This window comes from Misgurnus anguillicaudatus, chromosome 13 (genome assembly GCF_027580225.2).
Source record: "Misgurnus anguillicaudatus chromosome 13, ASM2758022v2, whole genome shotgun sequence".
Lineage (NCBI taxonomy): Eukaryota > Metazoa > Chordata > Actinopteri > Cypriniformes > Cobitidae > Misgurnus > Misgurnus anguillicaudatus.
The window spans coordinates 924438-941873 of NC_073349.2; the positions used below are offsets into that span (position 1 = coordinate 924438).

The 17436-nt window shown below is 40.8% G+C and overlaps 1 protein-coding gene across 4 annotated transcripts in view; it reads left to right on the forward strand.

Annotated features, from left to right (window-relative positions):
- The window catches only part of pacsin1a (protein kinase C and casein kinase substrate in neurons 1a), an 81506-nt gene that overhangs the window by 39759 nt on the left and 24311 nt on the right, over positions 1-17436 (forward strand). For 2 of the 4 annotated variants that reach the window (XM_055187582.2, XM_055187585.2), the window contains exon 2: positions 3169-3289. In XM_055187582.2, coding sequence (XP_055043557.1) covers positions 3227-3289 — 63 coding nt within the window. In that variant the 5' untranslated portion in view covers positions 3169-3226. Of the gene's footprint in view, positions 1-1078; positions 1138-2630; positions 2679-3168; positions 3290-17436 lie in introns of all 4 variants that reach the window. The other 2 variants (XM_073874790.1, XM_073874791.1) reach the window with 2 other exon arrangements.

Consider the following 17436-nt stretch of genomic DNA (forward strand, 5'->3'; position numbering starts at 1 on the left):
GTGTTGACCGAGCGATCCTATCTAGAAGTATGGTGTACGAGACAAGACAACGGCCTGAAACAGCTCTGAGCCATTAATGATGTCATTAATATTAGGCCCAAGTGACAGAATTAAGTCTAATGTATGTTTACGGGTATGGGTGGGCCAGGTCACGTTTTGTCTAATACCGAGAGAATTTAGAACATCCATAAACATCCTAATGCATCTTTTGGGTTATCGACGTGGATATAAAAGTCACCAACGATAAGAGCTTTATCTACAGTGACTACTAGCTCAGACAGGAAATCTTTAAAAAATTTCAATTTGCAATTTCTTAAAGAAAATCTGTGTGGTGGCCTGGAGGTCTGTAGATTGTAGCTAGGACGAAAGAAAGTTGTTTTTTGTTATGATAGGTTATTTTAATATTTAACAGCATTATTTAAAAGGAATTAAATTTGAGTTCAGATTTATGATTTACTTGAAATATTTTGTTGTATATTGTAGCTACACCAGCCCCTCTCCCCTTTAAGCGAGGTTCGTGCTTATAATAATAGTCTTGTGAGGTGGAATCATTTAAACTAATGTAATCATCTGCTTTGAGCCAGGTTTCTGTTAGGCAGAGCGCATCTAAGTTTTGGTCTGTAATTATTTCACTGATAATAGGTTCTTTATTGGTAAGGGATCTAATGTTAAGAAGGCCGAATTTTAACGATTGAGTTTCATCTGCTGATGTATTGTTTTCTATTTTTATATTAACAATATTTGTGCAAGACGAGGTAAACAGCGCTCTGTATTTCTTTGTTCGAGGAACAGACACAGTCGAAATGTGTTGATACTCTGATAATACAAATTCTATGTGCTGAGATATATATATGATCTTGACATGTCAAGGCAGCTAACAGATGGACGGTTAAGCCTATTTGTCTGTTTCCTGACCTGGGCCATGGATAGTCAGACAACATCACAAGTAAGACTATTGGTCGGATTTCTATAGAGTATAGATCTTCCTTCCCAGGACGGATGGAGGCCATCTCTTTAGCAGGCCAGGTCTCCTCCATAAATGCTTCCAATTGTCTATAAACCCTATGTTATGTTGTAGGCACCACTTTGACATCCAGCCGTGAACCAACACTAATCTACTATACGTCTCATCCCCTGGTAAGCGGGGAGGGGACCAGAGCATATTACATTGTCTGACATTGTTTTGGCAATTTCACATACCTCTTTAATATTATCTTTGGTGATCTCCAACTGGCGGAGTCTGGTGTCAGTAGTGCCGACGTGAATAACAATCTTAAAAAACTTACGCTTAGGATTAGCCAGCACTTTAAAGGAACAGTATGTAGGATTGTGGTCAAAACAACATCAACATCAGTTGAGGGCTGCAACTCCACTTTTTAAATGACAATATCCTGGCCGGACCACTGTTGTCAGTGATATAAGTATTTGAAATGAAAATGATGTCTTAATGTCTGGTGACATATCAGGGCCATTTTATGATTAATTGATATAAATTTCTTACATACTGTTTCTTTAAGTTTAGATCTATGCTCTGGCTCCCAGTATACATTCTACTATGGTGGCTGGTGACTCTTATTCCACGTTCCTGAGAATAAAATCACCTATAACCAGGGCGCTTGCAACAGACGTCTCATCTGGTGTGCTGCTGAGGGGGGAGAATCTGTTGGATATAATCACAGGAGCGTGCGTTTTGTGCCAAATACGACTATGCCACCTGACAGTCACCCAGTTAGGCAGCCGCCTTGACTCTGATGTCGGAATCAAGCCATGTGCATTACCCTTAACACTAGGTGCATTTGAAACAGTGTTTGTAACATTAACATTAGTGGTCTTACTGTCCTCAACTAGCATTCGGATGCGCGCTTCTAGTTTTGCAACTTTCTCCGTCACCCTTACTACTTACACTTAGCGCATGTAAAACCCTCTTTGCTGACGGAAGCCAAAGCACAGTATGTACACATTTGGTCAAAATTGAGTTAAGGTTGAAATGTGCTTTGTGAGATCTGTTGTGTCTTGTGACAAAGTCTCCTGGTTCAATTTTGTCCCATTTCAGAGAAATGTGTGTGCCAAAATTGCAGTAATATGTTGGACTGGCTGGTGTAAAAAACTTTAAGGGCATTTTTCTCGGTTTCAGTGTTTGCGTAGTTACTGCACTTAGCCTTTGTAGGGCAGTATACATGTGGCTTGAAATGCAGGTTACAATAGTCTTGTAGTCCTTTATGTTTCCCAACCCCAATTATGTCCAGTGGTTTCTTGTTTCCCTTGAGTGTCCTATCTGTATATTTAGCCCTCATGTTGCACATGTTTTCATATCATAACATCTATAGTGGATTTCATGACAGTGACCTAGACCTGCAAAAATGAACATGGCAGTGGTTCCTTTGCATTTATGGAAAACATCCTATAGAGAAATATGTGGAGACGTTTTTTGCTAAACAGCTGGACATTGTACTTTTTTGCACTTAAAAGACAGTTTAATCATGATGACAGTGACCATAAACGGTCCACTGGGTATTTACCAATTTACTAAAATTAATATGGACAAACAGAATGTATTTCAAGGCAGAGGAAGCTGGCTAGCTTGTTTGACTTATATAACCTTAACAATGTACCTGACTTTTGTATTTCAGTAAACCAGCTGTAGGAGTTCCACATTTCTTTGGCCCATTTTTCCACATGTAAGATGAAAACAATCATATTAGTAGCTTCAGTTTGGTAGTTGGTAGTTAACTTTACTTCCGGGTTTCTTCCCACCAGAGCCACACTTTTAATTCAAACATGAGTGAAATAAGTCTATAGGAACACTATAAATAAAATACAGTATCTACATACTGCAGTCACAGTAAATGCGTATCACCAGATACAATATCAAAGCTTATCTGCCAAAAAACATAAAAAAAAAAATTTACTAAGAATTTTGTAATACTATAACATCATACAGAAGTTTGGTTTCAAATAAATACTTTATTTGGACCACAGTATGCATCTCGGTAGGCTTCTTTGTATTGTGATGTAGCCAAAACACTAAAATCATCCTTATGCTAAATGCCTTGAATAATGTTTGTTAACTTTTCATTTTAGCTGTTACTGATCTCTCTCTCTCTCTCTCTCTCTCTCTCTCTCTCTCTCTCTCTCTCTCTCTCTCTCTCTCTTTCTTCTTTTCTTCAGTGCTTGAAAAAATCAGCTTTCCTGCAGGCGTGTTCAATTTTGCTTTACAGCATCCTTCATGATGTCTGGCTCTTATGATGAATCTTCTGTCACTGACGACGCCATGGACAGCTTTTGGGAGGTACAAAGAGCACCATTTCCTTCCTTTAAAAGCTAGACTGCCAGGGCATTCAGAATGTCATCAATAGTTGTGTTGTCCTGCAGCCAGCGATGGTTTAAAAACAGAGGGATGTTGTTTTCGCAGTATCAGAATCTGCCAAAAAAGATACAATGAGCTCCATTAAGACAATAGTCCCTTTCACACATACAGTCTTTACTGGTAATTTACTGGTAAATTGTAGTTAACATGTCATGTGTAAACAGAACCTTTCCGGTAAATCAGTGCTCCCAATTTACCAGTAAGACAGGTTGTAAGATTACCAGTAATTTACCGGTAAGCGCTATGTGTGAACGAAAAATATAGGATTACCGGCATTTAGAACGGACGACGTCAGACCGCGCTGACAGATTGGGCCAATCAGAGCGTTTTTCTATACAGGTGACGCGTTTACCCCCGAACTGTTTACGGACGTTTCCACACACATGCTGCTTAAAAGTCTAGCACAACTGAAGTTAACATCCACATTTCTTCACCAAAGTTGTTTAAAACAGCTTACCGTCTATTTGCCATATTGCCGACGTCCTTAGCACACCATCTGTGAAGCCTAATGTGCAAACACAGAGTTTACCGGTATTTTGATACTGATGTGTGAATGATGTCTTACTGGTAAAACTGGTCACTGCATGTGTGAAGAGCACATTTTTGTATTTACTGGTAAATTCATTCTGGTAAATTCATGGTAATTTAACAGAATTACTGTGTGAAAGAGGCTAATGTTGGCAGCTTGTGATGATGTAGGGCTCTTCACACCACTCTTTGCTGGCAAGTGATCAGATATGGATTAAGACCTAATTTATTTACTTTTGTTGTAATTTTGTAATGTAATGGGTTTTAAGCATCATTAAGTAGATAGGGGTGAGCGGGGCACAAACTAACGAAGGGTTAATTGTAACGCAGCTACTTTACATATTTATACATATATTATATCTTTTTTTCTTACTGTCAGAAGGTGATGTCCTGTGAATTTGTGGAGGCATAAAAGTAAATTTCTTCATATTAATTTTTTTTTTCCGATTTCTAAGTTGGGTGTGTAAGGCATCAAATCCAACCCTATATTATTTAATCACTGTCTTGTTACCTAAACCATTACACCATTTTCTAAAATATCAGCAACATTTTTTCAACACAACATTACAACTAAGCCACCAGTATACAATGATAATGAAATGAAAACAATGTAAATACTGTTAATCAAAGTGATAACCTGTAATACAATAATCAGCGGAAATAACTGACAATTATGATTTTTAGTTTTAATATGCAGCCCTTTCAAAAAATATATATTTATATGCATTGAGGCATAATACAAAGATGGTTACATGAAGGATAATGAATAGTAGCCTGGCTAACACCAGACCAGTCTCATAGACAATGAGACGTGGTCTGGGAACCATATGGTCATTTACTTGTTTTTGAGGCGTGGTTTACGAATGCCCAGACCTGCTTATTGGCCACTACGAATGTCTATCAAATGCGTCTGTACGTAGCTCATAGCCAATCGTTTCAATTATACCAGATAACATATGTAGAATGACATCAATTCAAACGTAAACGACTTTTATCGGTTCATGTGCACACAGCTGAAAGCTATGCAACTAAACCGGTAGCTGCATATTGATATTGAAAAGCAACACAATTTAGTGGCACTGTGACAACCACAGTACAGGCATAATGACAATATGATATTAACTCTTTCACCGCCATTGACGAGATATCTCGTCAATTAAGAGAAAACGCTTCCCCGCCAATGACGAGATTTTCCGTCCTTCCGCAATACCGCTATTTTCCGCCCTTCCGCAACTTTTTAAAACCGGAAGTATTGCCCTATGGCAAGCTGCTGCATGTCCGTGTCTGTTTTAAAGATCGCTCTGAATGGGATCTCTATGAAAAGTCCGTCACAAAAATGGAATTATCTCTGCTTTTTGCTCAAAATGTGGTGTTTTTGCATAAACCTACCTATATTCAAAAGCTGATTACAAAAGAACCACTGAAGGTAGGATGAATCAGCGTTTTTGGTTTGAAAGCAGAGGGTCTGTTCTTTCATTTGGTATATTGTATGTTTATATATTTAAAGAAGAACATTTTCTGGAAGGCATTAAACTTTGGTGAAAATCATGAAAAACGCTGGCGCTGGCTGGCAACTTTTTTTAAAAATGCTGTCGGTGAAAGAGTTAATAAATACCACTTATCATTTATAAGTTAATTGTACTTCGTCGACGACGATGCCTAGCAGGTTGGTCCTATAAAACTCAGTGGCTATCATGTCTTGCCATATCCAAACATCCTTTTTGAATATGAAATTGTTTAACGCCAAGAGTTGCTATTTTTTAAATAAACTTGCGTTCAAAATTACTTAGAACACTGTCTAAGGCTGCATTGAAAAGTAAATTCGCGTCTGTTGCTGTGTTATAACAAAACTGCTTCTGTGTGTCGCATAGATGTCGTGATGTCTTGCTGCCTCCTCCCCATTCTGTGATTGCCTATTCCAGGGGCAAAAAAGGGCCATAGTTTCCATGCTAGACTTGCAGCGTAAATAAATTTGCGCACAAGGCAGTATGGGGAAACCCAGGCTAAATGAATAGATAGATATCCACACATTCATCTATTACAGGCAGATATATAAACAATATCCACCTTTAGTATATTAACATAATTGTATTGAATTATTTGTCTTTTAACCAAATTTTCTAGCAGGTGTTACAACACCTGGTTGTGCCATGCTCTCCCCTACTCCAATCTTTTATTCAAGCTATTAGGAGTTAAATTTGAACTTGAGACCATTATTACTTTCATAAACTAAAACTGAAATTAACGAAAACAACTGAAAAAAAAAAAAAACATTTTCATGCAAGTGAGGTTGGCTAAAGGATGTCATGCCATGGACATCAATACAGGATAGAGTCTATATAAGGTTATCTCCAAAGGCTTACAGAGCTGACTTGTTGCCTCTCTGCCTCATGAGGCAATGACTTCGGAGGCATTGTTTGTATATGAAGGCAGCTCCAGGAAACATAGGCAGAGTATTGGAATTTTGATTGAAATATGAACCATGAGCGCCACTGTGATAACTAATACTACTGTGTATATGTGAACAATAAAATATGAAGTTCTCGCTAGAAATGCAATCAGAAGGCTTAAAAAGTGAAAATCTAACTTTATTTAAATTAAATTTGTGCTTCAGACACTTTTTTTGGCAATCATTTTATTTTGTCAAACTCGACCAGGCTTGACCAATCACATTCCACATGCATGCATAGAATTGTGGGACATGATGATGGAGGTATCTGAGGAGACAGGAAGTTAACCAAACTTTGGGTTTGGACGTGCCTTGAAATGGTGCCTGCAAAGGCAAATAAATTGATTGCTTATTTGTGTATTATGCTTTAATCCATTTAATCAGCATGATTGGCTAAGTTTGTCTTGCATTTATTAGCCGGAGAAACAATAGCTAATGAATCTGCATCTATAACACCATGGATGACTGTCATTGCCCAGCTAGCAAATACTGCTCCTGCTTAACTATAATTATTAAAAGTATAACTAAAATATATAAAAAACTAAATAGAAATGTGTTCACAAAATAAAACGAAACTAACACAAAGCTGTAGCCACCATCGGTAGCACTGCAGACAGGGGAAAGATCTCTGATGTTGTGATGTATGCGCTTAATGTTTCAGTGCACTAGGAGTTTAACCGCACCAGATAAGCTGGGTGCAAAGTCATATGATGACATAGTAACTGTTTTTAAAAAAACATTTCTCATCGAAACCAATCATGATTGCAGAAAGATTTAGGTTTCATAACCGCAGTCAGCACGAAACAGAGGCAGTAGCACAGTATGTCGCAGTTCTGAAAAAGCTGAGTGAACACTGTGAATTTGGGAACCATTTGCAAGACGCGTTGCGCAGACGCTTTGTGTGTGTCTGCTGAAAATGGAGTTTATACAGAAACGGCTATTGACAGAGACAGCTCTCACGTTTCGGAAAGCAGTGGAGTTGCAGTGTCTATGGAAATGGACACGAGGGAATCCCAACAGTTAAGTAGCTCTTTGAAAGTGCATGCACTGTCCTTGAAAGAAAAAAATAAGTGTTACCATTGTGGAAAAACAAACCATAATGAGAAAGACAGTTATTTCAAAGAAAGGCCAAATTATTAGAGTGTGCAGAATAAAAGGGGCCTTTAGCCTCACACGACTGAAGGTAACAAGACCATGTCAAAGAGGGTGAAAAATGTCCAACAGAAAAAGAAAGTGTATCAGATGGATGTAAATGATTTATCTAGTGACAACACTACAGATATGGAGCTTGCACTGCATGTGATGACTAAGGAGAAATTGTCACACATTCGTTTTAAACCAAATGTAGAAGGAGAAATTTTGGAAATGAAGCTAGACACTGGAGTGGCTGTCTCTAATTTCAAGAGAACTCTATAACCTTGTGGGCTAAAGCACTCTAGCCCAAACCATAAAAAGACATACTTTGACTAAAAGGGTTGTTTTTACTAAACCATTTAGAGCAGCCCTTACGAAAATTAACCATGGTTTTACTACAGTTAAGACCAAAAAAACATGGTTACTGTAGTAAAACCATGGTTACCACAAAATAACCATGGTTTTGACAACCATGGTTTTCAAAAACCATAGTTAAACCATGGTTAGTGTAGTAAAACCATGGTTTTGCTCATAGAAATCAATTGACCAAAAAACCACGGTTACTACACTTTTACTACAATAAAACCATGGTTAATTTTCGTAAGGGAGGGATGGGCAAATTCGGTCCTGGAGGCCCGGTGTCCTGCAGAGTTTAGCTCCAACCATAATTAAACACACCTGAAGCAGCCAATTAAGCTCTTACTAGGCATACTAGAAACCTTTAGGCAGGTGTGCTGAGGCAAGTTGGAGCTAAACTCTGCAGGACACCAGCCCTCCAGGACCGAAGTTGCCCATCCATGATTTAGAGTATGAGCATAACTATGGTATCATTAGATAAAGACACTTTGAGCTTCATTTTTCAAATTTCCAAATTATTTAAAGTTAAAAAAGTTAAGAGAAGTGAAGTACATTGAAATGATTTTTATATTACTAAAAATCGTATTGATAAACATGTGTGAGACACCTAGAAAAGCATTGTTTCATGTTTGCGGTCAATAGGCCCAAAAAATGTTTATGAGTAGTGCCTTTTGTGCCAGTCAGCTAAAAATAAAAGTCTTTTTTTACATGCATACACGTTCTTATTATTATTTATCCTTATGTTAGCTTATAAAATGCAGTTGAATTACCACATTTGCATTTTACTGTTGTATATTACAAACTCTATGAACTGTACAAAAATATATAGGAAAAAACTCACCGTTGTCCTTATTGTTCCATGTTGCAGAATATTTCACTAATCTCCGATATAATCAGAGGCGGACACTACTTGAGTCCTTTGAGTAAATTTTCCAAGCATCTGCGCTTTATCCAGGCTCGGACTGATAATCTGTACAACCGGGCAAATGCCCGGTGGGCCGGTTGACATGTGGGCCGGTGGCCCCCGATAATTTTTTTTTTAATGCCAAAATGTTAAAGTTATTTATTTTCGGCACGTCATGTATAAATGCAGTTGCATTTAGCTTGGGGGGCGGGTGACAGGTAAATACTTTCGGCCTCTCCATGACAGGTTCAGTGTGTGTTACGATCGCGCCCCCCTGCTCCACCCCTCAAGTGGATTTGTCCAAGCAGCCGTGAGGTTCATGGGGAAATATACAGTGATGATAGCGCATCATTTAGCTTTGCACTTAAGAATAATCATTATGGACAACAGAGGCTCCAAAAAGAATAAAGGGGGAGCGGAGAAGATCCGCGAGAAAAAGTCGCCCAGGTATATTACAACCACCCAAGTATATCTAGCATAACTTTTTTTTGTTTTTCCGTGACAATGACATTTGCGTGCGAGCACGTGTCTCTTCCGACGAGTTCGGTATGTGTTTGCATGCTCTCTGTTTCTCGATGAAGTGCGAGCCGAGGCAAGCTCAGTTTCACATTGTGTAAATGTTTCTGAACTTGAGCAGAGTTGTATGCATTAGAGGTCTTCACAGAGGACCCGTACACTTCCGGGTCTATATTTTAAAGGGGCAGTTGGGACTGGGTCTGTTCCAGTTTAATTACTTCGGTCCGTGATCAGAGTCAGTCGGCGCTAATGCGTTAAAGCGTATGTGCAGTCTCAAGCGTGCCTCTGGTTTCTATGGCTATAACAACTGCCTCTTGTTTTGAAAGTCACAATGCACTTTCTTTTTCGTATTTTTATAAATATTATTAATGAACCATCTTTGCTTTCTGAACAAACATTTTAGATATAAGAGATGGAGATGGTAGCAAATAAGCAAAGTTAATATCAAGCCCATTGCACTAAACGAGCAGTTATAGCTCAGATGGGCAAACAGTCATTATAAGCTGACTCAAGATATAAAAACGCAAAGCTGTAAAGTCAAGTCACCCGTCACAGTGACAGCAAGTAAAATGTTGAATCTGACATAATGAGGGGATTAAGCTCTTTTAATCTGCAAGGGAGGAATAGAAAGAGAGGCACTTATACTGCTTCTGCTCTATCTAATAGAAAGTGAAGAAAGCTACATAAACTTTCGCCCTGTCCCAAATGGCACACTCCGGACTTGTGGTCCTCCTCAGAGTCCACACTTTGATGACGTCACGTAGTCGAGACTTTAGGGATCCTTGATGCGAGTCCACGTGGGTGCACCGGAGTCGTATTTTGGGACAGACTCGAGCATCACACCGGAAAAAGGTAGAGAAGTTGCCCGTCAGTGTGAACTCCTCCCTTCCGTCGCCTGATTGGTCTGATTGCCCTTTCGCAAGGACTTCTGGGTTGGCAAAGTGCGCGAAGCCTGCTGCAGTGCGGGCTTTGCTGAAGACCGCATCAAGGGGGCAAAGGAGGCGCTGATGAGCACACTTCAAAGCGTAAAAAATGACAGATGGGACACCCTACGGACTCGTAGACTAAGCGAGAACGCGCAATTTAGGGCCACGAGACCGAAAGTCCACATGAAGTGCGCCATTTGGGACAGGGCCTTTATAACACCGGCCACATTTATAATCTGTAGACCTGCACTTTCTATCATTAATATACTTTACATATTATTGTATTCAATATAAAAGGGGTTATCTACACAAGTATTGCTATATATATCAGTGCAAAAATTGTAAAGTGTTTTTGTGGTGCTTTGACAAAACAGTGTCAGCTTTGTTCATGGCAAAGAGAGTTTGCGGTGGTTGAATTTTAACTATAGCCTACTGTGAAATTAATATAAATGTTCAATAAATCAAAGCATTGGGTTAGTGGGCCGATTTTAGTGGGGGGAGGGGGATGTCGTCGGTCCAGTTGTGGGCCGTTCCACAAGAAAATTGCCAGGGCCGAATTTTGTTCCCAGTCCGACCCTGGCTTTATCAGAGTGTTTGTCTTGTGAAAAAAATTACTTTACTAAAAAATGTTCACTACATTCTAAAGCATAGAATCATACTGTGTATTCCTTTTATATTGCATATTGAAATTGATTTAATACATAATTACACAAAAATTGTGTACTTTTACTTTCTTCAGTAAAAGTACATAAGTACTTTTTACTTAAGTAAAAAAAATAGATGTTTAATGTACTTAAATATTAAATATAAACCAAAAACTTTGAAATTATGAAATGTAGTGTAGTAAAAATTATGATAATATGCTTTGGAATGTATGTTTTCCAAAGAAAAACTGATAATAATTTACTTTTATGTAGAAAGTAAAAATACTTAAGTAGTGTCCGCCTCTGGATATAATGTTATCATATCAAAACTTTTTCATCCAACAAGCATTCATTTTGTAGTTATCAAAATAGCTGAAAGCCACTAAACATAGTGCTGGACCAAAATAGACACACCTCCATGTTAACTCTGCATGAATGACAGGTGTGTCACAGGGAAGCTGGATGGTAAATGAGCAATAAAAGCGAGCAATAAAAAGAAATCCACACCAGGAAATAAAACATCACACAAAGATCGTAGGATTCATAATCTAATTGGCTACACGTTTTGTCTATAAATATTTTCTATGAGGTCATCGGCTGGTGGAGGAACGAGCAACGATAGGTTACGTCAAATGACGTCCCAATTTCGATGTTATTTGGATATTTGTATTGGTTTTGTCTTGTGTTTTGTTGTTTGGGTCTTTTCTTTTGAAGTCATGTTTCTGGTCTTTTATTTTGATATCATGCCATTTCTCATTTCACCATTCACTTCCTGTTTGTATTGTATAAAGCCTCTTCATTCACCATCACACCTTGCTAAGTATTGTTAGTGTAACACCTGCCTTACCAAGCGTTTTGGATTTTATCATTGTCTTGTTTCATGTTTGATATTCTTGTTCATGGTTTTGACCCTTGCCTGTTTATTTGGATCACGTTTTGGATTGCCCCTTTGGACGTGTTTGCCACCCCTTTTGGGATTCATAAATAAACTTCTCTGCACATGGATTCGTCTCTCCCTCTTACTCGCTTTGTGTAAGCAGCCCTGTTTGTTACAGAATACTTTGCCTAACTAGAATCCAGCGGAGGATTATTTATTCCAGTCAGCAGCATGAATCCAGCGTTTTTGCTAATCCGGCTACGCGACCAGGTAGGATTTAATGATGTGGCACTCAAGGATTTGTTTTATAATTTATTTAAGTCAGCGTATGCCATAAAATGCCTCAACCTGGTCCTTAGAGCGATATGTTGACTTTGCATTGTTAATAAGTGGTTCTCCCTTTACTGTGGGAACGGTAGATGAAGACTACAGTTCGACCACAGCTACTGCACAAGAGCCAGCTCATGTTATGTCTGGTTCACAAAAGCCAGTTAAAGCCATGCCTATGCCTGTCTCTGTTACCAAGATGGCCGCCACCATGCCTGTTTCTGCTACTTAGATGGCCGCCACCAAGCCTGTCTCTGTACCCAAGATGGCTGCCAGAATGCCTGCACCTGTTTTTCAGATGGCTACTGTTTTACCTGCACCTGCTTTCCAGAGAGCCGCCGCCACGACCACACCTGCCTGCAAGAGGGCCGTTATCATACCTACACCTGATCTCAAGATGGCTGCCGCACCAATCTCTCCTGTTCATGCCCTGATGTCTAGTCTGATGGATGCCCAGTTGATGTCTGTACGGGCAGCTAGGATTCTATGTCTAGTTATGTCCAGTTCAATGGTCCCTATGGCTCTGGAGGTATGTCCTTTGAATTCTATGCTACCAGTATTTGCTATGGCCCTGTGGTGTGTGTGGTCTGTTTTCTGCTTTTCTGTTTCCTGTGATGTTTCTCAAGCCCCTGGAATTGAATCTGAATCATCTGCGTCATCTGAACCATCTGATACACCTCCTTTCACAGCTAGAACCTGAGTCTCCTGCACATTTTGTCAAAAGTGTCGCCTGGTTCACCTGAGTCGCCTGGTTCACCTGAGTCGCCTGGTCTGCACTTGCTGTTTCTGTCAGAAAGTCAGAAGCTGAGTACCCTGAGCTTATTGTCCCAACCACGTCTGCTAAGCCTAAATTTCCTGAATTTCTTGTCATGACCATAAGGCCTATTTCTAACTTCCCTGATTCTCCTGTAAAGGCCGAGATGGTTTGCTCTATCTAAGATGGCTAACTCTGAACTCTTTGCCCTATCCAAGATGGCCGACTCTAAACTCTTTGCCCTATCCAAGATGGCCAACTCTGAACCCTCTGTCTACTCCAAAATGGCCAATTATGAACTCTATGAACTCTTTGCCTGGCTCAAGATGAACATTAATGGACTTCTTGAATTAATTGTATTTATGTTCCTGTTATCTGATTACTTTGCTATTCCAGCCTCTTTCTCTGCTATCTCTGTCTCCAGTTCCAGAGCACCACCAGCGCCACCTTGGTTTCCAGTGTCTCCTGCGCCTGTTCTCATGATGGCTGAAGCTTCCCTTACAGGGCTTGACATTAACGCTTGTCCCGGACAAGTTAATGTTTTAGATGGTCAAGTGAGAGACAATTTTACTTGTCCGAGTTTTAACTACTTGTAAACATGTCTACTTGCTAGTTCACCAACAAATTGTTAAAAGTTTTAGGTTGCCTGTAAAGCAAAGTGTGCAATACTTACATTACTTACATTACATACTAAAATTCAATGAGAGACTTAAGATTTTCTTCCCATTTTTGTAGACAAGAGTTGGCAAAATAACAGGAAGCAGTCTAAGTGGAATATCACCATGGGTTTCTCTCGAGATTGATGCTTAGTTTAAATTAGTAACTTTATTATTATAATATGCACCAAACAACTCTTTGGTTCCCGTTCAGTCGGTCACGTGTGTTCTTGGATGCGGCAAGTACATGGGTCCGAAGGACGGTCACGAGCGCTGTCTTTCATGCTTGGGCATCGAGCATGCGGAGGCTGCGTTCGCTGGGGGTGCATTTTCTCACTGCGAGGAGATGTCCCTTCTGGATTTACGCAGGCGGTTGTCGTTTCTACGGGAACGGCGTCCGCGTCCGGTGAGTTCTGACCGCCGCCACGGAGCGGCCGCGAAGCTCTCTAAGGACGATCTGCGTCTAACTGTGCTGCGCCGGTCAGGGGATTCGTCCTCCGACTCTCAGCCTTCCCGTCCTCAGCCGGTAGAGGTGCCTATGGAGACTGCAGCATCGTGTTCTACGAGCACTGTACAATCCGTTGTGCCTCCCTCTGGACCCGCTTCGACCGCAACACCCGAGGGTGGAGCCCCTCTTTCCGAAGCTGCTCTCCCGAGCGGCGGAGACAGTGGGGTTAGAGTGGGTTAACCCCTCTCAGCCCGAAACGTCCCACCTGGATGATTGGTTCTTCGGAGCCCTCTCCACCAGTACCTTTCTTCCCCGAGGTGCACGAGGAGCTGTCACAGACTTGGAAGTCGCCGTACTCTACCCGGTTACAGCCAATTCAGCCCTCCCCCTCACCTCCCTCACCAACGGAGCCGCTAAGAGTTACATGGGGATCCCCCCTGTGGAGCGGGGGGTCGCAATGCAGCTGTGTCCGACCACTGCTGCCTCCTGGAAGGACCGCCCAACCCTTCCCTCTCGGGCTTGTAGACAGTCGTCCGGTTTAACGGGCGCTGCCCATCAGGCTTGTGGAGAGGTGGCTTCGGCTCTGCATGCAATGGCTTTGCTGCAGGTCCATCAAGCGAAGGCCTTACGAGATCTGCATGAGGGAGGACACGACTCACCCGTCTTCTCTGGTCGTGCGATGTCTACACTCGTGGTCCAAGAACGCCACCTATGGTTATGTCTGGCTGACATGACGGAAGCGGACAAGAACAAGTTCCTGGACGCTCCAGTGTCACAGACTGGCCTATTCGGCGAGTCGGTGGAGTCTTTTGCTCAGCAATTCACCGCCGCTCAGAAGCAGACTGAAGCGATCTCCAAGATCATGCCCCGGCGCAAGAGGCCTGCCTCTCGTCCACCAGCACCGGCTGCCCAGTCTGCTCCTCGCCGAGGGCGCCCTGCGGCGGCTGCCTCCACCCCCCCCAGGACGTCATTTAGGCAACGGAGGGGGAACAGCCGTCGACAGCCCGCCCCGCCCGCTCGGCCCGCTTCCCGTGGTGGCAAACGGAGATCTAAGCGGTTTCTCAAAGCCATAGATATTGCTAGTGATGGGGAAATAAAGCTTCGAATGAAGCACCAATACTTCCCTTACTGTTTCGACCCATGATTCGAAGCCTCAAAGAGGGTCTCGAAAACAGTGCCATCTTTTGCTTAATTAAACATATAGCAGTCGCTTCTGGAAGAAGCTCCGTCAGTGAAGCACCAAGCTTCAATTGATGAAATTCAGATGACTATTAATATTATGTGTACAAATAAAGCTTAGACAACATATGTGTGTAAATGATCAATATAATATATGTATTTACTCATCCAAGTGTGGCGATACATTTCAGTATTAATTAATAAGAGTAAATATTCATATGACTTGATACTGTATTTTATTAAATAATGTTCACACACCCACAAGTATATGTACATCAGTGGCGAACCGTGGGTACTTCAGCTGGGCCTTCAAAATATGCAATGAAGTGCAAATGCCTCTCCATCCATAATACTAGGCTATTCGTATTTTCGTTAAATCATACAGTGAACGTGTAAAAATTCTGAGCACGCAAAGTTAAATTACAGAATGGGCATTGTCTGCCTTTAAATGCAGTTTTAAAGTTTAAAATTACTTTAATCTAACTGATAAACACTGCTGCTCTGTAATGACAGGGGCTCTGTAAATTTGCATTTAACAAGCTTAAATTATGTTCTTTAATTTATATTTTATTTTTGGAAATATATATTTAGCTGTCGGATACCTTGTTAATCTTTTTCATAAAGGGAAATATAGCACCCTGCGTTCTCAGTGCACTACCTTGTGGCTTATAACTGTTGTTATAAGATATCCAGGGCTCGCAAAATCGCTAGCCCGAGCCCCCAGGTCCCGGGGCTATTGCGAATTCTTGTCGGGCTACCAAAATGTATCTCCGCCCTGCCCATCGGGTATAGCGAGGTAAAAAATATTTTTCGCGTTCTCTCAGATTTAGTTAGGAACGTATATTGTATGTAATTCCGCGTTGTCTGTCAGTCATTACTATCCTCACGTAACAAGTGAAACTGTCAGGAAGTAAAAGTATAATTAAACCCATTATTTTTCTCGTGTTCGCGTCATATGCACAGGCTCCTCTGCACGCGCTTCTCCCAGCTGTGCTCTTCACGAGTACGCGCTTAAGTAATTTCGTTTTTACCTCAGCCCTATCAAGCTAGCCACAACGTCAATCACGTTTTCCGCCATTTACCTCAACCACTCTCACCGCAGAGATTCGGGCCATTAGACTGTATTAATATTAACGGTCTATGATCTTCGTCTTTGGTGTTTTACGGCAGCTCGCATCCAGTTTGTTGCATGATTAGGACTTCATGAAGGCTTACAATGTTTTGTTTTTTGCCCGCCCACTTGAAATCAAAACGTGATTGGTCGATTTGCCTGTCACTCTCCACACCAAAACACATAGCTTGGCCTTCCTTGGGATTCATGAAGTCCTAACCAATGAATGAGCCAGCTAACCGGGCCTTAATAGAGACGGACGATTCTGATTGGATTAGATGTTTTCATGACATGAACCTGACAGTAAGCTTAACGTTAGAACATAGATGAGAGAAAATATTTTACATGTATTGTATTGAATTGAATTAAATAGAAATTAAAAAATGTAAAAACATATTTTTATTGAATATTATTTATTTGTATTATTATAATAAAAAATATTTTTATACATTTTTTTAGGCCTTCTCTGAAGGCGTAGAAGGCCCTGAAGGTTCCCCACTGATGTACATACAATACTATCTATTCAGTATTTTGTGGGACTTAAATGTGAATAATGCAAAAAACTGATAAAAATCTCTGGGATTTGAATGTTCTGACATGCAAAGCGAAGCGCGCACGTGATTGAGCAGAAAGTGAAGCTTCGTTTGTCATTTGTTACGTGATTTCTACGTTAACAACACAAGCTTCGAATCAAGGCTTCATCTGGCACGCCCACTTTTGCTCGACACAAGCTTAAAAGCCTCACTCCAAATGTAACATCACTAGTTATTGCCATTGTTTCATTTTTATGTTCCTGTATTGCCTGTTCATTGGATTACTGATTTGGATTACCCTTTTGTCTTGTTTGCCTGGTTTTGCTAATAAACTTCTGCATTTAGATTCTACAAGTCTCCTCCATTACATAATACTTAGCCTTAAACCAGAATCCAGCTGAAGTTTGCAACAACCATGGATCCAGTGGTTTTACTAGTTGAACTATGCCAAGATGAGGACTCTGTTCAGGACTTTACTGCCAAGTTTTGGAGTTTAGCGTCTCAGACTGATTTGCCGGAACAATGCCTTCAGGCATGGTACTGGCTGGGACTCAACTCCACACTACGCTATTCATGCCATGCTTGTTCAACCAGAGCATCCTCATGTCATGCCTTTACCACCTGAATTTCTTTATACCATGCTTGTATCTGTTTGCAAGATGGCTGCCACACCCAAGCCAGTTCACAAGATGGCTGCCTCTAAAGTGAAAGTGAACAGCAGGACCA